General features: G+C 40.1%; 1 protein-coding gene across 1 annotated transcript in view; it reads right to left on the bottom strand.

The window, feature by feature from the left end:
* LOC103129430 (contactin-associated protein-like 5) overlaps window positions 1-22,204 on the bottom strand; it is a 154,363-nt gene that overhangs the window by 73,017 nt on the left and 59,142 nt on the right. Inside the window, exons 5-10 of the mRNA XM_007540520.2 lie at window positions 20,021-20,224; window positions 17,366-17,550; window positions 15,783-15,926; window positions 11,104-11,371; window positions 289-432; window positions 6-165 (exon numbers count right to left, since the gene is read on the bottom strand). Coding sequence (XP_007540582.2) covers window positions 6-165; window positions 289-432; window positions 11,104-11,371; window positions 15,783-15,926; window positions 17,366-17,550; window positions 20,021-20,224 — 1,105 coding nt within the window. The remainder of the gene's footprint in view (window positions 1-5; window positions 166-288; window positions 433-11,103; window positions 11,372-15,782; window positions 15,927-17,365; window positions 17,551-20,020; window positions 20,225-22,204) is intronic.

Genomic DNA, 22,204 nt, shown 5'->3' with positions numbered 1-22,204 from the left:
TTTACCTGTCTTTCATATTGCATGTGTCAAACTGGAGCTCATTATAATTTCCTAGTAATCCTTGCTGCACATGGCTGAGATTCACCAGGTGATTGTTGATGGATATAAGCTGCATGCACCCCTGGAAGGCAGGAGCTTGGATGTGACACTCTGTGGGCGGACAGCCTTGACGAAAGTGACACAAGAAAGAAACAGCCTTTAGTTTCACTCCTCTTTAGTCACAGGAAACTGTAAGTGACAATGTTGGAATTTCGAGAGCAAGGCGACACACCGGGAGAACTCACTAACCTCCAAAGTACAAGCTGCCTCTTGATTCCACCGGCTCCCAGAGCTCGACGTCAGACGAAGGCTCGCCATCCACACTCAGAGTGATCTGCAGACTCCTGCTGGCAAGACTCACCGCGTGCCACAATCCGTCATTGACTCTGCGACCTAAACAGCAGAGAATAATCAGTTTCAAGAGATACTGATCAGATGCAAATGTTGTCAACACAGAGCAACAAACATCCCAGCTCATGTCCAGGATTTTATTTTTATTTTTTTGTCCTAGGGGGGCTCAGATAGCACAAGGGTGGCAAACCGAATTAGCAGTTTTATCTAAATTCCCTGCAGACTTAAACTGCAGTGAACATCTGAAGTTAAAAAAGAGGAAAACGTGTTGTGTCAATCGGTCTTCAGTCTGGAGGTTCCAATCTGAAATGCTACCCTTCATGTCTGCACCACGAACAAAGTGACCGGCAGCTTTGGTGGGAGTGGCCAGGCAGAGCGACCAATCAGATTTCAAGAGGAGCAGCAGTTCATCACCGAAAACTTTCTGTGAAATATTTTTTGTGTCTATACGGACCGCATGAATGAATCACGGCAAATATCCCAAAACGTAAGGAAACGAAAACGGAATAAAGTGAACCCAAGATTATTCTTAACTCTCGCAGATTTCGACTCAAAGTCATTCAATCAAAAAGCACATACTGTATGTTTAGATTGAGATGTTCAACCCTTAAAACACTCGCATTTCTAATTTTGTTAAGTTTTATTTAATTTATCAAGATGTTTAAATTCCAGCTCACAGAATCTCAAACCTTTTTTACTGTCAGTAAGTCTTATTCAAATAAAGATCTTTGTTTACCACATTGTTGATTAATCATTAACAGGACTAATTTAAGCCCGTGAATCTGTAAAACTGTTGTGCCATGCGATCAAACATTTGGACGCACCTTACTTTTGTGCTGGTCCACCTCAGGAACAAAGTTAGAGCCCAGTAGCATATTCGTCTGTAACGTCAGTGACATTTTCTAAACATCTTGCTGCAGCTGCGTAAAACCTTGATGCACCTGTCTGAGCGGTCTCGCCTCCCAACCTGCTCTTTCATGTTTGATGGCAGCTTGTATAGTTTTTCTTCTAAAGTAGCTTGGGCTTTTGTTTTTTTTCTCAAAAAGATTTCACTTTAATACAGTCATCTTTTGTTCTGTGCCCCCTTTTCTCCACTCTTTGTACCACCATTTTCTCAGAAATGTCTTGTACTCCCATGGCTTTCCTCTTTGATGCATGCAGCGCCTCCAGCACTGCAGCAAAGCATTCCCACAGCATTCCGTACCTTCACTGTTGGTAACAGAAAGCTGGCTTGCTCTGTTCTTTATTGGGCTCAATTTTTCACCAATAAACAAACTGTAGAACAGCAGGAGTTAAATTGGGCTGGGCCTCGACCGCCACATGCAGACTTTGTTAGCGCAGTGCTCTCCACATCTTCAACTGCATTTATTTTTACACTCTTCTCAAGACATAAAAGCATAAAAAAAAATAAAAAAAAACTTTCTGCTGTTACTTGTAAAAACAACATTGACCAACTCTGCCATCAAGTATATTTATAGATTGTGCCATCAGGACTTTTAGCCTGAAGTAGGAAGCTGCAGCCGCACTAAACAGAGCAGTGGATGACAAGACTCAAATTTTATGTAATAGATTTTACAGTTTAAAACACACCTACACCCATAAACACCACCATCAAATCTAACGATTTGATGGTGTAAGGCACATAAACAACCGGTTCTTAGACATATGGATGGAAATGAGGAGAGGGAGCTAAATTAATTCAACTAATTTTATGTGTTAAGATCTGCTCTAGCTGTTTAATTCTCAAGGTTGTGATTACAGAGGAAGATCTGCTTCTATAGAGGTTTATTCTACATGAGTTAAAATGAGCAATTCTGTCCGTGACGAGCAGGTTGCATTAAAAAAAAATTACCTCTGCTGAAATCTGGTGGTCGCAGTAAAGTTGCAACCTGCTGCTTGCTAACAGGAGCTATAATTCATCTTCCCTAACAATTGATATACAGAACAGCTGCAAAAATGTTTCTGCAAGTTAAATAATGAATTGTGTAAATTTTATTGTTCTCAAAATAAGCCGAAATAAAATAACACTGCAAGTAAGAGTGAGGAGATGAAGTGGATAAAATATTGGCAAGAAAATTTAGCAAATAGCGCAGTTTTGTGAATTCAACCCTATAATGTAAAAATGTTTATCCACTACTTTGCTGAATAACCTAAATGAATACTTTTTCATATGTTTTATGGCAAAATAAACCAGCTATCAAACTCAAATAGACAAAAAAAAAAAATCCAAAGCAAACTAAATCTTTTAGACTGCTAATCTCATCCCATAAACAACTGAAAATGAATCTGTAGCTCTTTCTTGTCTTCCATTCAACCGTCTTCATGTAGAATGAAGAGCAGATCTCTGTTTATACACAACTTGTTGGCCACCAAACGCATAAGAAGCTTCGGACAATCCTGCTCAGACTGCATCTGAAGGGTTAAATGTCCAAAGTGATCTAGAATTTGCAATATCTAGGAAACAAAAACTATCGCAAAGATATTTAACTGACACGGAAAGGAATTTGGACGAGCGACGTGAAATACTCGGAGGCGACCAAACACAAGTCTGTTCTCATCTAATGCTGCTTTGACAGCCTTGTGATTCTCATGTTGATGCTGCGTTCTTGTTCTCCTCTTTCTACCATTTCCATTCTTCCAGCTGATCCACATACAAGCAGCACTTGGAGAGTTTATTGTCCGCAGCTTTTATCACACCCGATTCAGAGTGACTGGTTTTTTTAGACCACAGTCATGCGTCACATTGTTCTATTTACAGTTTCTCAAACCGTTTTGGTCAGATTATTCCGTGTGCACAATGATGCATCCGTTCCCTCCCCAAAGCCCCACTCCCACACAACAACTCCCGAGTAGCCACTAATGAACAGCACAGGTCTGTACTTTACGGTTCTCTGTCCAGGGAAAACCACGGGGCTTATCTCTGAGAGTTTTCCGATGCTGTTTGATCGACCCTGTTCTCCTGAAATCAGGGTTTCGGGGTCTTTCAGCAGTCGCTGTATCCTCCGGAGGAAAGCTCCGGTTTAGATTACAGACTTTCACTTGTTTTCACCATGGTGACAGAAAAAATTAAATAAAATTGAAACACAGATTTACTAGTTGATGACATTTTGATGAAGACTGACAACAAACGTGATATTTTTAATCATTTCATATTTCACTGACTGTAGGCAACTCTGTGCTCTGGTTTAGTAGACTGCACCAATATAAACTACTGTAAAGTTGTTTTCCTTATTAAGTTCCTAGTCCTCATAGTGTCCAGTCTGTAACTACACAGTTATATCAATAAATAAATACAATATGCATTCAAGAAGAATTTAAACTTTTTCTTCTTCTCATGCTGAATCTGAAAAAATGTGTTAATGATGTTTGGAAAGCATGTTCTAAACTGACGTTTAAAGCTGTTGTCAAGTCCAAACAATGTTAACATCTTATTATTTATAATGGTACAGAACCACGGGGTGGTGCTTTGCATAAGTATGAATTTTTTATCACGTTGGTGCCCCGATGTTTCAGAAACGTGGGTTTCAGCTCCATGTTGCTGCAGCCTGGAGGAGCAGAGTTCTACAGATGAAACTCTGTTCTGATCCAATCACTGTATTATTTATTTATTTATTTATTTTTCCTCCAGCCTGTAAGCTCAACAGGGACAGACGATTAGAAGAAATGCATCCTGGGAGTTGTTTTCAGTTACTCTAGAATAACATCTGTCCAGGCTCTTGGGGAACTTGAGAATTTCCAGTGATGCCTGTCGCTAACGGCGCAGCCTTTTATCCTGGAAGACTGAGAGCGCCACAGGCGTTTTCCTCCTATCTCCGTTCAACGATTCAGTGAATAAGCCATGCAGCCATGACGGACTGCCGGTGAGCTTCCTGTCACACTCTCAGGTCATATACATTTCGTCTGCTGCTAGCCAGCCCTGCAGGGTCAGTGTAAGACACAGATCTAATCAGACTGCTACTCCCCCACTAAAAGAAGAATCCACCATTTGGGCTTTTTTTTTTTTTTATCAGCTCCTAATCTCAGAGCTTTCCTTCTGTCCAGACATTTTTTATACACCAGTTTTCATTGTTGACTCTGCAGAGGAAGCTGGAAGATGTCCTTGACGACAGACAGAAAGAAGTGAAGAAAACAAAAGCTTGTTTTGGATGCCATCTTTCTCTGCTTCTCCTGATTTAAGCTGAAAGATATATGTGTTTTTTTTTTTTTTGCTGCAAAAATCATTTCTTGCATAAACACTATTTTTGGTCAAATTCTTTCCTTTGTGCCTTCACAAATATCACATTAGAGCCAACTTCTCCCACCGTCAAACTGGAGGAAAAGCGGCGCGATCAAACGGGAGACAGAGTTTAATTTTAGAAAGGAACATACATGAAATGTAAGATCGCTGTGAGCCCCGGGGCTCAGTTTAATGATCTCGACAGATATTGCTGTTTGTGCTCTAGTCATAAATCCAAAGGAAAGGTGGAGAAAAGGGTGAGAATTACATTTTTCACATCTCTGTTTTCTAAGCTCTAGCAGAACCTGAAAGAAGAAGAAGAAGAAAAAAAAAACAACACTTTTCCAGGACTAAATATCACAACTTCACAGACCATATAGAACTAGAGTTTCACTCATTTTAGAAGCGCTAAGCAATAACTAGAAGTTGTTATACATTTTTATCTTTGAATGTTACTCAGCAGACAGTCTGCTCATTTTTACTGAGCATTTATGCTCTGCAGGATTCTGGATGCGAGTCCAGTTTTATCTGTCGCAAAGCTCAGTTAGGTTATGTTTCAGGACATTCATCACGCAGAGAGGACTTCCAGCTGCTGCGAGTCCTGCACGTTTCTCACAGCAGCATATCGTCAATATCCTACTGTAATTAAGGAATTTACCCCCCCCGTGAGTCTGTGCAGCACGCTCTCGCTCAGTCAGGCTGATTCTGATTCAGGGGATTTCTCTCCGTGTGTTTGATATGATAATGAATTTGTAACCAAGATGCTATCAACAGCTTTGGCTCAATAATCATTTCAGCTGTGACCTCCAAGAATGTACCTGAGGAGTCCCAATAAAAATACCTGACAAATTCCGAGTGAGGCAGTTTATATCGAACCTATATCAGATTAGCTTTTCTGAATTCATTTGCAGTGAAACTTTGACTAAGTGTTAAACTCTGGGTTCCTGACATGCTGCAGCTTGGAGGTGGATGTGTCCCAGTGCAGGTAACTAATCTAATGCAGCTTCAGGTAAATGATAGGAAAAAGCTGGCGTTCCTCTGCCGTGCGTGTCCTCTCAATCTAGATTTCCCTGCAGCCTGGGACCTAGGAAAGTCAGACTACCTGAAATGATCCCACTTATCTATGTTATCTGCACCATGAAGCCTCAGACAGAAGATTGGATGGTAAGTTTTTCCTTGTAATTCTAAGAAAAGCTTTTCTTTTGTTGAATCTTCAAGGGCAGAGATGATAATGGACCCCAGGTGAAATTTCCTAATGCACCGTATTGTCTCCAGATTGTGAATCAGGCTGCCTCTCGTCGTCTGCTCCAGTAAAACGAAGCTCAGAGTCAAGCACCAGTGAAAACGGATTTTATTGTGATAATAACATGTTCATGTGGATGTGCATGCACTCCTTACAGCTGGGATCGAAACCGATTGAAGCTGCATTCTGAGCTCAAGTCTTGAGAATGAATCTCAATATATCCACTATATAAACAAATCAGATGTATACAATAAATTGCTTTCCCCAAGCATTATAAGATATACATTTTACCTGGACCTGAGTTCACAGTAGCTATTCTTCCTTCAGTTTGGGCACACCTCATGCTATACTCTCTATGTTTCAACACATGGTCGGATTGCAGCACATCTGAAAAACCTCCTATAGGTCATTGCATCTAGGGGCACCATACAGGGGTGGAAAGTTAGGACAATTCCAAGGGCCCTTGTCTGACAGGGGGGCCGCAACGTTTTAGATATATTTATATATATATATATATATATATATATATATATTTTTTTTTTTTTTTTTTTTATTTTTTTTTTTTTTTTTTTTGGTGCATAGAAATAAAAAAGGGGGCCCTGTCAACTACAACATTAATCATATTGTGTTTTCTAAAATTGATTTTAGCAGTAAAAATTAAATGTTACCACTCCCAGACCTAAAAACACACATTTATATTTATAACTCCACCCTGGATCTGAGCCAAACGGTTCGTTGCTTAGCGCGCTTGACGGTGACGCTGTTCAGCAGCAGTCAGTAGAAGACAAGAATGACTGTGGCAGTTACTATGCTGCCAATAGAAATGATGAAACCAGGTTTTCAAAAAAACAGAGAGAGGGAGAGAGAAAAAGGTAAGAGTGTCAATTTGTAACCCAGTTTTTCTCCGAGAGGTGGGTAGACTGAGATTATCAACCATTTAGCATAGTTAGCTTAGCTACAGACTACTGTTTGCCTCCATTTCACTAGCATTTAATGAATTAAGGAAAAGAATGACCAATATATTTATATATTTAACTGGTACTGGTACATGTACCTTTTACCACACTTAACAAATGAGACAGTCAGCAGCAGCTCTAACCCACGTCCCTCCTGACCTGTTCTCTCCTAAGTGAAATTATATATAAATATAAATATAAAGAATTGTGATCTTTATTGTAAATAATTTTACTCAAAATGTTTTCTTCCTCATAATTTCTTAATACATTTTTATCTGGCCTCCCCATTCTCTCTGCAGTAGTACGTTTGATCAATGGTACAAAAATGCTTGACCATGAGTCATCTGACCAACGCACACCAACACATTTTGGCCTTTAACCATCACAAAACATGTAACTTCATAACTTACACTGATATTAAACATTTGTTGAGAAAAATGAAGGAGCTTCTATAGCTGTTTAGCAGACGATGTTGAGGATTTGAAGAAAAGCTCAACCTTGTCCTAATTTTGGACAAAATTATCTCCAATTGTTTTCCTCTTTCCATTCATTTCATTCTTAAGATGTAGTTTCAAATTAAGCATTTGGACTGTTGAAACGGTATTTGGCTGCATTTTGAAAACAACCATCTCCAAATAGTTTGGTAATATAGAGTCTAATTGCATTGTTATCACAATGTGATAACAATAAATGTATGATATATTGTGCTGGGATCTTCCTGCATGGAGTTTCATGTTCTCCTCTTGCGTCTGGTACCATCCCAGCCTTTTATCCTGTGTGTGTCCTTGTTACGCTGTGACGGACTGCTGTCATGTCCAGGGTGGAAAGGCTGGATAATACAAATTATTAACACAATTTAATTTCCCTTCGAGACTAACAAAGTATTATTGAATACTACAGGTTGAATTATATTTTCAACAAGCTGCAAATAACAGAAAATAATTGAACTGGAATGCATGAGTCAGGCGGCAGCAGCCACAACAAACACTCTCATTGTAAAACTGCACCTGTTAAAAAAACCAGCACCATTTTTCTACACGCCTCGGTTAATGTGAAAGCCAGCATTTGGCTACCTGAAAGGCTCATTAGTTCCTCTTCATTTTATGATATAGTTACCTCTTCTGTTCATAATGAGCATGGAAAGCAAAGAGACAGCACGCTCCAGACTTCCCCAGCTTCTCAGCCACACATTCATCTGGCAGCAACAAACGCTTCGCTTTGCATATTCTCACCAGCCCAGGCAGAGGCAAACACGATTCAATCTACAGTAACAACAGATCTTCAAAAATACATGCAGCAGCGGTTGCTTTATAGCATTCATTATGAAGCTTCATTTTAGTTGTTTGCCTGATTTAGACTTTTCATGAAAAAAAAAAGTAAAATATATTTATTATGAAACTAATGAATGAAATCCATTTAACTCAAACATTACTGAATCAATATTTGCATCATATTACGTTCATTAACAGTGTGTGCTTGTGTTAAATTACCTCTAGTTTAACAGATTCACAGTTTATTTCAGCAAGACTGGGAACCACAAATGTAACCTATAACACAGTCCTTTCGCCCACAACTACTACTAAATCTGTCATTTTTAATTAAAATAGGCATATCATGCTTTTAAATCTACCCTCACATGTAAATCATTCTCTAATGGTCTATATAAAGTAGAACTGCAGAGCTTTAGTTTGAATTCCTGGTTATTGTAGCTCCACAGACCCTTGTTTATCTGTTCTGAGGTATTTTGCAGCTACTTGTTTTGCTGCTGTCTTTTTAAATGGTAATGAGACATTCCGCTCCACGTCACAGGTCCAGGTCACAGAACCTCCCACTCTATCCAGTTCAGCCATTTTTGTAGCTTGATAGCAGCAAAAAGAGTCTATACCAGCAGATAAACTATTTATTCCAAAGTTTATTAAAGATGTCAACAACAGAGGACTTGTCCATGTTGGAGCCAAAGTCTGATTGAAGACAACCAACCTGCAGAACCACGCAATGGATGCATCGCAGTGTTATTAGTGTATTTACGCTCTCTAAATACAGTAGATAGTTTAACTCACATGTTATAGGAGCTAAACTCCTACAACATGGAGTTTAACTATAGTTTAGCTATCCATGCATGTCCATGCATGTTAGATACCTATTAAAATATTAATGACGCAATATGAAAGACGCAAACAAAGCCTCAGTATAATTAAGGAGTTAGCTAACGGAGTTAGCGTCAAGAGCATCACTGAATGCATTTGGATCATGTATTCTTCCCAAGGCTAAAACAAAGCCAAATAATTATATTCAAAAAATGCATCACAGTTATATCCCAAGCTAGCATACAGCGCTAGCAGAGGCTCAATGCTACTATTAAACCCAACGGCCAGGACGTCATTATTAACACACAACATTCAGGTCTAAAGTAAAGTTTTCTGTCATTTTGGTGTCATTAGCAGCTTGCAGCTTTGCTGTGTACCTGGCTTCAGTAGAGAGAACCGACCCTCAGACGAAGTATTTCAGAAAATCCCTCTCAGTACTGGTGGAGGTTGCTGAAGCACTCGCCCTTAAAAGCTTCACACAAACGACAGAGAGTTTTCACTCGGATGTGAGTATATTTCTGTCGAAAATAAAATTTAACCACTTCGAAGAAGCTGTGATGATACAATTAGCAGAACCAAATATTTTGACGTGTCTACTTGAAACTTTGGCATAGCTTAACTTTGACCACAACATTTCTGTGAGAAGAAAAATGGTGGATTCACAAAACTGTTTAGCTGGAAGTTGCAGCCTTGTTTAGCAGTTCCACAGCAAATGCGTGACGTCATAGACAAGAAAACATTACAGGCGAATGAACAGACTGAAAAATGTAACCCCCCAAAAATATAAAGAAATCTAGACTAGGCGAGAATAAATTAAAGTATTTGCACTCATAGGGATTCAAAGTGCAAAAAAGTATTTAAGAGATAAAAAGGTGGATTTTTCATGTTATGCCATCTTAAAATGTTTGCTATATAAAGTATTATTCATGAAACAGAATAACATGCTAACACAGAATAAACGTTAATGCAGTTATTACATAAAGCAAATACTAGATTTAAAGGGAAAATTTGCCGGTTTCTTGGGAATCCAACAGAAAACAAACGAATTACAGATTAATACTTGTTTATGCCTACAAACATATTTATTCCCTCAGAATGTCCTTGAAATAAATGGCTTAAACCAAAAAAAAAGAAACTTTTGTTTTAAGCTCTTAGTAAGCTTTAAACAAAATTCACCGAAGAAGAAGGAGCTGTTTGTGATGCGCTAACAAACAGACACAAGCTGGAGCCTACCACTTTTTTTTTTTTTTTGCATTAGATAATTTTCATAACTGAAAAGTTAATTTCTTCACATTCATGTCAAGATCAGATCATTGGAAAATCAAACAGTTCAATCAGACCAGACACTACAGGTCTCAGTCAGCATTTTAAAAGTTCAAGTTTCTGACAGAATGATAAAAAAAAGTATGTCTTGGTTTGGATTGTCAGAAGACTGAAAGCTTTTTGTCTTTAAAAGCACATGAGAGCAGAACCTGAATGAACCAAAAGACTTGTGGAACAAAGAGCGTTGGACAGAAATCTATAAAGCCAATTCTGAGGCAATTCTGATTAACTGAGCTGAGTAAACCACTAAATCCACGATGAATTTAAGTATTTTAGGCCAGCTTGGTCCAATCATGCCAAACACAACAGCAACTCTACCAGAGAATAAATGAAAACACGCAGAATCGATGTGTTGCGATGGCCCAGTTAAAGTTCAGCCAGATAGAAAGGCTACAGTGGGACATTGGACAGCAGAAAGCATGTCTGAGAGGCTCAAATGAACTGAAGCAGCATTCAGAGTGTTTCCAGATTCCTCCCCAGTGATAAATTCAAACAGAAAACCACATCTCCATGTTACTGTGTGCAAAATGGATTCCGTAGGATATTATATCCGAGGATGGTTGCCATAAAAGTGAGTCATCAATGCATCATTTCACTCTGGATCTTTTCTTTTACAACAGAAATTTCAACAAATAAAATACCTGAATGACTTCAACTTTCTATGCACATTAAATATTACTGAATTTTAATACGTTCTGTTTATTAGTTGTTCAGGGAGGTTTTCCTTTAAGTCCTGGGAGACGCGTTTCATAAATCTAACTAATTACACAACGCACACTTCTAAAGGGGATTTTAGTAGAACTGTTCTCAGTAATTATGAACACATTCCTGAAACTGTAGAACAAAGGACCAGGTGACGCTTAGAGACGGTTTGTTGTTCACACTCACTAGCAGAAACCTCTGATCTCTGTCGCCCGGCGCTGTGGAGGGTCAAATGAAGCCAGCTGTTGCTGATCTGCAGCTCTAGCTTCTGTGGGCTGGGGTTTAGCTGCACCGAGAGCAGAAGCCCGTCGGGGTTCCAGGTCCTGAACTGGAAGCGAACGGTGAATTCCCCCGTGGCGGGAGCAGCAGACGGGAGCGACAGGAAGCTGCTGGTGGAGCTCAGGAAGGTGCAGGCCACCAGCTGGGGCGGCGAACATGAGAAGGTCACGTTGCCCTGCAGAAAAATAAATAAATAAAAAAGGAGATTTACATGCATCTTTAGCGACGCGTCAGCCGAGGACGAAGGCTGCAAATGTCATGTAGAACTGTGACCTTTTATTAATTATAGGCAACATCTTTTCCAGGTCCAATTACTTGGGATCAGTTTAACATAATTACAGAAAACGCCTGCCCCAATAGGAGATATAGAAATGAAAAATAACAACAAATGGGAGCTGAGATAATTATATGGATTATTTGACATTTTTAGACGAGACTGAAACCAAAGTTCCCTCCTAATAAAATACGTGAGTGAATATGCAGGCAGTGGTTGTTTTGACCCAGATTTTCAAAGCATGACTCCATAAATAAAACATTGTTTTAATAAAAACATTCAGAGTTGCGCATAACATTACTCTAATGTCTGACAATATTAAACAGTCATCAGCAGAGCGCCAGAATGTGAATGCAGATGAGGTGGTTGCTTTTCATTCAGTGCCATCCTGACGTGGACACTGAGTCGTCCACTTGTGAAATCAAAAACATCCCTCCGGGCTGCAGCTTTTCATCCAATCCAACTGTACATATAATCTTAATTGTGTGTCGGGCTGCAGTCAAAACCCAACCAGTCATGACTGCTGAGGTCAGACTCCTATCAGTCCCACAACCCCGCAGGGCAGCACACAGCAATCACAACTCTCTCACTCTCAATGTGATTCCCTCCCATCAGCCCCGGGGAAATGGTCCCATTGAAATTCCATTACAGCTTCCATCATTCCCGTCTCCTCCACCTCTGCCTCTCCAGTCAGCAAAGGCCTTTAATGCAGCAGTTAAAGGCTGTGGGTGTCTCATTTGAGATGTGGCTTGTAGCTCTTCGACCGACCCGTCTGATTGGTGTGGGAGGAGACTCTCGAAATGCACTCGGACTTAATCACAGAGTAGCCCGGGATCACAATGGCCGTAATGATTGTTTATTCTCCATTTGTGCCTCTGACAATCTTTATTCAACGTCTGGATAATCACAAATCATCAGAAGAAGGGAAAATGTGAAAGCAACAGCGAACGCCAGTCAGGATCTGAATATAGTGCCACCAGCAGGCCAACATTTGAACTGTTTGTGGCAGGGAGTAGTTTTGGTGGTTTCCATGTTTGCTTCTATTCTTTGATTAGATCAGCCTTGATTCCTTTTTCCTTTTGTTTATCCCTCATTATTCCCATCCAGATTCATTTCCCCTGTCTGCTCTCCTTCGCACCCTGGTGCCATCCTCTCTCTCTCACACACACTTCCAGCTCGTTAACCAATTAGCCCGTGTCCTTTGTTCCAGCGTTCACTCTCCCAGTATCCATACACCTTTTCTCCTCTCACTCCTCACTGTTCCTCCAGTTTGACCCTACGTACCCGGTTCCTGGTCGTTCCTGCTCTTTTGAGTTTTCCTGGCTTCTTGTAAGTTTTGTTCATCTTCATTTTTGTCATAAAAGTCTACAAGAGTGAAACGGGATGTTTGCTGCTTTCTGTTGAGCCTTCCTTTTATGCGCTGAAAGTCTTACTCTGCTTTTATTTTTGTCTCAGTTTGAATGAACAGCAGAGATACTTGTTAAAAAAAATCACTCTTCCTGATTTACAGTGCGTATAAATACTACTCGCCCTGTTTGGGAAGGTGAGCAGCCTTCCGGAAGTTTCAGACTTAGTTTTGACAACTAGATATTCTGCAAGATGCACACAAGGACTGCTCTTTAAAAATAATTCTAGCAAGATACAAATAGTTTTTAAATGTTGACTGTGTTGTTTAAAATGTGTAAACCCACCTTTCCTCTTGTAATTAAAATAAAAGCTCATGGTATCAAGGTTAGAAACAAATGTTTTAGCCGCTGCTCCGATATCGATAATCAAAATAAGCATCGCCAGGTCAAAGCTTTAAAAAAACCATAGAAAGATCAGCGGTGATTCACTATTCGCTGCTTGGGGGATGTTTGCTAACTAGTCAGATGTTCAGATCTGCATAGATTATCCCACCTGACTGGTCATAGCACAGATCGGATCAATGCCAGGCCTGGATACTAAAACCGAGGGTTGAATTATTAGTTTGGTGTATGCCACTGGGAGAGCCTGATACTCGCTTATGGACTCATCGTTTATTTTCTGGAGTTTCGAGCCTCAAAAGAGGCAGACCGTGAAGAAAAGAGAGGAGTCATATTAAGCAACTGACGCTGTCCCCCCCTATAATGGCCTTGGAAAACAAAGCTGTAAATCCATACTTGCTTTGACGCAGCTTTTTCAGCATGACCTAAAAGAATTTCACTTTTGTTCCTTCATCTGTTAAAATGCAGACATTGCTTTAGTCAGCGTTGGTAATGTGCTCCATCAGGAGACGGTGGCTTGTGCTGGTAGTTGTAATTTAGTGAGACTATTAAACTCCTCACCAGCAGCGTTCTTCAGAAACACTCAGGAATGAGTGTCATAAATTGCGTACATTTACTGCAGCAGAAGCTGTGGGAGGATTCGTCCTGTCTAAAGGATTATTGATGTTTGAGGCATTAAAATGTCATGTTGATTCTTGGGTCCAACAGATATAAAACCAGTTTCATTTTCTCTTTTTTTGTTTTCTTTTTTTCTTTTTTTGCCTCTGACTGCATTTTAACATTGTTTACAAACCATACTGGAGGTGTGGTAGGACACTAAACTTGGAAATGCTCAGTGGCATACGAGTTTCAAATGTATTTCATTAAAGCTAGATTTTTTTTTCAGCTTGCAAATCTGTGTTTATTGAGTTCTCTGTTTACTATTCCTCTAAGGTCTCAGCTTTTTCGATTTTTGTTTTTGTTTTTTTTCCATCGGTTGACTAAAGTACTTTTATGAAACACTGCTGATGTCGTCTGTGCTGCTGCCAGAGTTCTGACCAGCACCAGGAAAATGGACCACATAACCAGTCAAAGACTTACTGGCTCCATCACGGAAACAGAAACATTTATGTTTTCTACTGGCCTCTAAATCACTTTGGATTGTCTTGTGAATGGTGCTAAATTAAAAGCCTCAACTTGCCTTACTCTGGATTTTGGGCTGTGTTTCTGTCTAACCTAAATGGAATAAGTCTACGATCATCTCATGTAGTAAAACGCTACCTGTGTCACAAGCTGCAACTGAAACCCACAGCATGACCCACCTACCATACTCTACAGTTTTCTTCACCACACCCCTCCCTTTTAATCTAAAGTTCAATTTTAAGATGATCAATCAACTCGATTTATTTCCAGCTCTCAGCTCCGTTACAAATATCTGGTTAAAATAACATGAAGCATTGATGTGACTCTACTGAGTCCAGACAAGTCAATTTTTGTTTACTGTAGCCACTCACACTGAACCAGGTTCTGGTACTGGTTCTGCTGGTGGTTTCTTCCCGTTAAAAAAACAAAGTTTCCTTTGTGCTGTGGAAGCATGCATGCTCAGCGTGAGGATTTGCTACGTCAATAAACAAATAATACTCCACTGTTGCTGCATGTGGTAAGTCGACCTGTTGGGTTTTCTTAGGTAGAAAATGTTGAAGCCAATCAGGTGAAATGTACGTAGCTGGTTGTAAGAATCTTTAGATTTAACTTTTGTTATCACAAGGTGCCTCGAGATGACATGTATTGTAAATCAATGTTATATAAATAAACTGAATTGAATTAGATTACAGTGTGCATTGATTTTAATTTTCTGACTCCAAACACAGGACACAGTTTTGAGGTGATCATTTCCTTATATATTATTTTTTTTCCAGATACCCCACACCGAGTGAGGGTATGAAAAAATAACATATCAAAAACAATAATAATCTTTTGCCGCTGCATGTAAATATTCACCACGTCTCTTTGGGTTCATCTCTAAATGTTCTTCCAGAACTGACTCCGTTCTGTGGCCGTGAAACAACATCCTGTGGAATCATACTGGAGTGCTATATATGATTACCAAAATAAATCGTTAACAGATTTATTTTTTTTTTCCTCCAGTAAAATCGCCCACTCTCTGCCTCTCGCCTACACATGAGCTCATTCGCTCGCTCTCTCTCTTCCTCTCTCTCGTCTTCTCTCTCTCCCTCTCTCTCTCATATCATACCATCAGTTTCCCATCCTTGAAAACTGCGCTGCAAGATAAGCCGTGCATGTCAAAGTGATATTTCACATTTCTGACTTTTTAAAGGCATTTACGAGTTCTTTGAAGAGAAGCAACAATCAGAGATAAAATTCACAGTGAGCTCAAAAACATTATTTATAAAGAACTTAACCTAGAGACTGATATCTGATCACCAACAAAGTCAAAAGCAGCTCCATAAATTGGTCTGATTTTAGCTACAGATCTTGAGTTCTGCTGCAAGACTTCAAAACGGGGGAAACTCTTCAAAGAGAGCGTATGATAGTGTAACACATGAGAAAACTAAAGTGTAGCTCACCACGCTGTGTATCTGTGGTTTGCGCCTCTTGGCCAGGTCTATGATGTTGATCCCGTTGTAGTAGAGGTTCTCTATGCAGCCATGGAAGTTCTTCCTGAGGAAGGTGCCAGGTTTCCCAGGCAGAGGGATGCCTCCGAAGCTCAGCTGAAGACGGAGAACAGCAGGTTGGTTACGTCACAAGAGCAAACCAGGCTGCTCACATGCGCCACTTTTAGAGCAAAAATGAGCTGAAACGAAACTCTTTCTGCTCCACAGTGTGTGCGTGTGTGTGTGTGTGTGTGGCGCTCAGGTGACACGAGTGTCGCCTGAGCGCCACACACACACACACACACACACACGCACACGCACACACACACACACACACACACATTCTTAACAGGTTGTGCTTGAACAACCGAGCCAGTTATTCAGCAAGTGAGAGGTGATGTGAGAAAACATCACCTCTCACCACGGCGTCTGAAGGTGTGCTGTGTACCGCCGCTCTGAACCTGATTTCATGGTTCAGTGTGCATCAGCTGAGTCAAGCTACAGACAGAATACATGCTTTCACACATTGGGTATGATCCCACATCATTTCTGAGCCAGAGCGGTGAAAGGAACCCCTCTGCTTGTTGCACCAGTGCCACACACCCCGTTCCCTCAGTGGAGTTTGTTTGTGTGAACTGGCAGACTGGGAGCGGATCAGTTCAGGTCAACCAGAGAAACGGACGATTTTATTTTATTTTTTTAAAGAAACGTGTTCAAAAAAGAACTTTGATCATTTGTCAGAGTTGGAAAATCACCAGAATGATCGCACTAATCTATGTGTAGCTCTCTTCTACCATTAAGCAGTTAAATATAAGTTAATTATGGAAGTTATCTGTCATCATTAGTGAAGGTCTTACATTCCAATTTTTATTATCTTGGGGAAAAGAAAAAAAAGTTGCAGAAGGCCTGTTCCAAAGTCCTTGTTCACAGTTTGCTTGTTATAAATAAGTGATTGTGTTACTGAACAGAATTATTGCACCTTTTATCTTTTGTATGATTTTGTTTTTTTCCCCATAGTTGCCTGGAGTTTTTTTCAGTGGGTTTGACAGCTCTAATGTTCCTGTTTATTCTCTGATCAAGCTGTTGTTCACACTCTTTACTTTGACGTGGCAAACTTTGAATTCTTGCTACTGCTTTTGTCTTCAGATCTCACTCGACATGGCGACGGCAACCGGTAGTCTGAAGGCTAGCGTTTGTTGTTCCCAACACAGATGTGCAGCCTGTACTGACAAGACGACAGAGGCAGACAGCGGCGTCGAGCTCTGAAACAAAACAGCTTCTGTTTACAAGGTCGAAATACAATGGGAAAGTCTTTGGAGGCTCGCAGAGTTGTTCGATAGCAGCAAAATGTCTTTTTTTTTTCTAATTTTACATTTAAAGGAGCGCTTCCAGCAGTTCCACGGAGCACACTTTTGTTTGCCGCAATGCCGCAAGGCTCGCCCTAATGCTGCTCATCAGTCTGTGTTCGTGATAAGGTCGCCTGCGCCTCTGCGGAGAAATATTTACACAGCTGTTCCATCTTCGCGTCAGGTTATTCAATCTGGCTGAGAACTCACCTCGTAGTCCACCTCCAGAGACTGTCCTTCGCCTTTGGTCTGGAAGTGCTGCGTGTGGGCGTCTACGGTGAGGTTGACCTGCCTGTTGAAGCGCTCGATCTGAGCAGAGTGCCAGTGCTGGTCGTCCAGCAGGCTGCCCACCGTAACCGGAACACGGCGGCTGCTGAACCTCGACCTGCTATCATCTGCACACAAAAGGGCGACAGCGGCGGGAGCTCGGTGGGTCTGGTGGGGAAGCAGCTTCGACTTACGCAGAACTCCTCTCAAAGTTAAGCAACGGAGAAAAGATCAGCAAACATACCACGAGCCATTCTGCTAACGCAATAAAGCAACCCTGTCATTCAATCTACATAATTAAGATCGCACACTGTGAAATAAAAACAATTACTACGGTCAATCCAAAAGCTGCAGGAGGGACTGAATGCTTTCTAAATCCTGATTACCCAGCATGTTATACTCAATACAATTCATAGAGTTGAACTTATACACAGTCCATTTAGTTCTGTGTACTATTAGTCAGCTATACTAAATATAACATGTATGGTAAATGTAATGGAGTAAAGTATATGCACTGTATTTCACATATTCTACACACTAAATCATGTTTAGCTTGCAGTATGGCTGCCAAATCACCTAAAGCGAGTAACAACCCAAATCTCCACACTGTACTCAACATTCATTTTTTTTTAATCTGAATTTTTCATCAGTTTTGTACTAGCATGTCTTCCTCACTGTTAAAAAAAATAAATAAATCCACCCCATAAACTAAAGATTATGGTGATGGCAGGGAGGCATTCCAACCTCAGACAATCGGAGTTCATTACCAGCTGAACATTTTAAACACCAATGGGAAACGTGCAAAAACTGCTGTAATGCAAATGAAGGCATTTACTTTCACCCAGTAACTGTGAGCACCGTTTATTTACATTTAGCAGGACGTAAATAAACATTTTATAGAATGTAAATGAACAATATTGTTATGTTTTTGTTATATTATCTTGGACAGATGCCTGTCCTGCTTCTCATCAGAAACAAGCTTGATTGTTGTTTGCCAGGTGTATGAATAATTTTGGCCTTTATTGCATACCTGTGTGAATTGAATAATGTTGTGTAAACCGATTTATACTAACTGATGGTTATTTTGAATACAATCTTATTAACCTGCTAAAGCTACAACCGTTTTTCTTGTTCTTTTTGTTTTCCATCTAGATTCATCCCAGTTGCATTATATACCTACAGAAACAGCTTGCGGAAAAATGTAATATCGTCAGAAAAAGTTGTTTTTATTGTCACCTATTTCAGAAAGTGAAACTCGTATCTTTTATATATTCGTCACATAAAAAGCAAAATATTTCAACCCTTTCTTGTATTTTTGAGCCAGAATATCACACAAGGTAATAAAGACATGAACTTTTAAGCAGTAATGTCAAACTTCTGGAAAGTCAATTCATTTCTATGCACTCAATACTTGGTTGGGGCTCCTTTTGCATGAATTACTGCAATGCAAAGTTACTGCACTGCTCACATGCTGAGGCGTAGTTAAAGCCCAGGTTGTTTTGATGGCTGCCTTCACTGTCTCTCATCTTTCTCTTGAGAATCCACATATTTTGTATGGGGTTAAAGGTCAGGCCAGACTGCTGGCCAATCAAGTACAGTAACACCATGTTCACTGGAACCAACTGTTGGTGCCTTTGGCTGTAGCTTTTTGGCAAAATTCAAATTTTCTGAGACACTGACTTTGAGGTTTTCCTTATCTAAAAAAAAAAGGACTCTACTTCTAATGAATCTATACGAGTTTCACTTTATGAAATTATTGAGAAGTTGTCACTGACAAGAAACGCTGAACGTTTAAATTTACAATACGTACAATTTTCCAGGGTGTGCTTTTATAGCGTTTGAGATTTATTCAACTAAACAGTCCTTTGCTGTTAAACGGTTTTATTTTCGGTAACACTTTATTTGACGAGTTGTGAATAAGCCTGTCATGACACTTTCATAAACATGTCATAACACCTGTCATGAACATGAGTAAGTCTTCATGAATATTTATGACTGTTGTCATAAAGTGTCATTCGGTAAATTATGACACTTTTAATGCAAAGTTGACATTATTCAAAATGTCTTTGTTATGACAACTTGTCATTAACCAAGAAATTATGAGCTGACATGAATTTGCTATAAAAGTATTATTGATTAAACTTTAAAAAGTTATGTAGCTTTATGTTATTAAAGCTAAAGTTGAATCAGTAACACTTTCGTGACAAATGTATGTCGGATCATGAGTCTTATTCACAACCCGTCAAATAAAGTGTTACCTTATTTCTTAATCCCTCGGACGATTTTAAGGAAAATAAAGTACAATTTATCTCTGCATTCCTGTCTTTGAATGAATGTTTTGGGTCTTCTAAATGTTGAGTAAACGCTGGAGAAAAAAAAAAAGCATCTCATGATTAATCACAGCCAAAAAAAAAAAAAAAAAAAAAGCATCAACTCAATCACTGAGGCATCCAGGAAAATAAATCTCTCATATCCTCTCAGTCACTTCTAATCTCCAGCTCGATCTCAGGGAATGATTCCCACAGTCACCACAAGGATGCAAAACAGGAAAGAAAACAAGTGATTTTTCAGGGCCGATATCAGGAAGGCGTAGTTCACCTAAGTTGAGATAGAGGTCCAGTCTTCCTCGGTGCAGCTCCAGGGTGATGTAGTCTCCTCTCTGACCCTCTCCGTGCAGTAAGACCCCCTCAGCCTGGTGGCTCTTAAAGCGCAGAGAAATAACATCCTTCACTGTTGACATGGACTTCTGGTTGAACCGATACAGCAGAGAGCTTCTGCCATCAAAATCGGCCACATACGATTCTGTGGAAAAATCAGAGCCGGTGTGAAGGGGTGTGTGCTCTGCTACCTAGAAGAAAAGGGTTAAGGTTAGAACAAAACTGGAGTATTCTACAACCAGGGCTGCAAATCAGAAGTGTTTATTTTATTGGTATTCAAATTATTTTCCCTTTCTTGTTGCAAACACCATGTTACCTACATCTGTGAATTACTATGCTTAGGCTGCGATGTACATAATTAGGTAAATACAGACATGTTTTGTCTTTTTAATGTATTCATCAGAGAGGAGAGATGCTGTTTGCTCTGTGAAACAACTTTTCTGGCACATCTACATTTGGATGCACACGGAGACTCAAGTTAACAAGCGATCACCGCCTGCTAGCTTTGCACTTCACTGTTTATTCTCATCTGACTTGTTTCACCTTTTTGCCATGCGCTCCCTTCATGGTTTCTTGCAAAATGCAAACAGAAGTTCTTATGGTTTTCTTTCAGAAAGAACTGTTTGTTTGTTTGTTTGTTTGTTTGTTTGTTTTTTGCCACTTTTCTATACAAGCCACATTTGTGGGGTTCAGCGCAGAGCAGTCCAAAGAGACTCTTCCACCTTCAAGCACCCAGGCCTGAAGGTTAAGCACAACCCAGGTATGGAGGGCGTAGTCTTCGACGCGGCTGTCTCGGGTTCGATTCCCGGCCTGGTGACTCTCTCGTTACCCACCTTCCTGTCAATTCGCTATCAAATAAATGCCACTAGAGCCAATAAAACCTTTACAAAAGTGTGCAACATGCCGCTTTTATGGATTGAAGTTCTGCAGTGACAGTATTCATACCTGTAAACTGTAAAATGCCTTTGATGAAGCTCCTCTCTGCAGCCGGTTCTCTGACTCCATTTAAGTTCCAGGCCTTTTATATTAATCATGGAAAGAAACTATAGTTAATTATTTATACCATTTTTCAGCTTTCATAAGTCATAGTAATTGCAGAGTCTGCACAGGTCTATCATTTCTCATACACATAACTGTGCCGCTGTTTTTTGTTTTTTTTTGTATGAAACGTTTTTTTTGTTTTTTGTTTTTGTTTTTTTTCTACCACTTAAAATCCCTCAACTGTAAAAATATGAACGATCCACGTTCTTGTTTCACCTTTCCGTTGAGCAGGAGTGACAAGGTGATGTTTTTTTTTTGGATAAAAACACAGAGTGAGAAAATCGTGACGGGTTTGAGTGTGGAAGCAGATCGATGTATTAAAGTGAAGTCGAACGAGAGGGCAGCAGCTTATCAAACTTGAACTTGGTTTATTGTCTTTATGAACCACGGGACATGCCATTCTCTCATAGCGAGGCTAAAGCAGAGGAAAAACTCAGCTCGGAACAGCAGCACTGAAAGACACGCAGACAAAATTGCACTCAAGAGAGTAACCGTCTGCCTCAACGATGCTGTGCCGTACCATGTGGCGCTTGGCTATCATAAAACTGCTCACTGTGGTGTGTTCCGACACTGTTCCACAGTGCAGTAATTCTCTGGCTCATCTAGTTAGTGCCGCCTCACAATGCGTGGGAGAGGTGTGCCAGTAAATCCCCATTAAATGTCTTATTGAGGACTGCTCAGAATATAAATGGAAGTACGCTTGGCCTTTATCAATGTGCACAGCCACAGAAGACCGCTTTTTGCTTCATTACAGTCAGAGGTTCAGGGTTATCTTGGTTAATGCTTTGCCAACGTAAAACAAACATTAGGACAAATGAGTGCTACCCATCATATTTTTAAAGAATTACAGTAACTTTTTTTTTTTTTTTCCATTTAAAAGTAGTTTCATAAGGCAAAGCACAAAGGGCAAGACATGGAAGCGGCATGCCGAGCACTTCTAAACACATGCACAGATTGCGTTCAGTGTTCAATGCTCTGTCTGGGCATGAGTCAGGAGACAGGCTGGTGCACAAGAAAAGCAGCAATTTGCATATTTGCTTCCAGGAGCAGCACGCCGCTGCTACTGTACCATGCTGCTGCTGCT

Source organism: Poecilia formosa, unplaced genomic scaffold (genome assembly GCF_000485575.1).
Source record: "Poecilia formosa unplaced genomic scaffold, Poecilia_formosa-5.1.2 Scaffold545, whole genome shotgun sequence".
Taxonomy (NCBI): domain Eukaryota; kingdom Metazoa; phylum Chordata; class Actinopteri; order Cyprinodontiformes; family Poeciliidae; genus Poecilia; species Poecilia formosa.
Note: the sequence above shows the minus strand (reverse complement) of the source record. Positions and strands in the feature narration are given on the sequence as shown.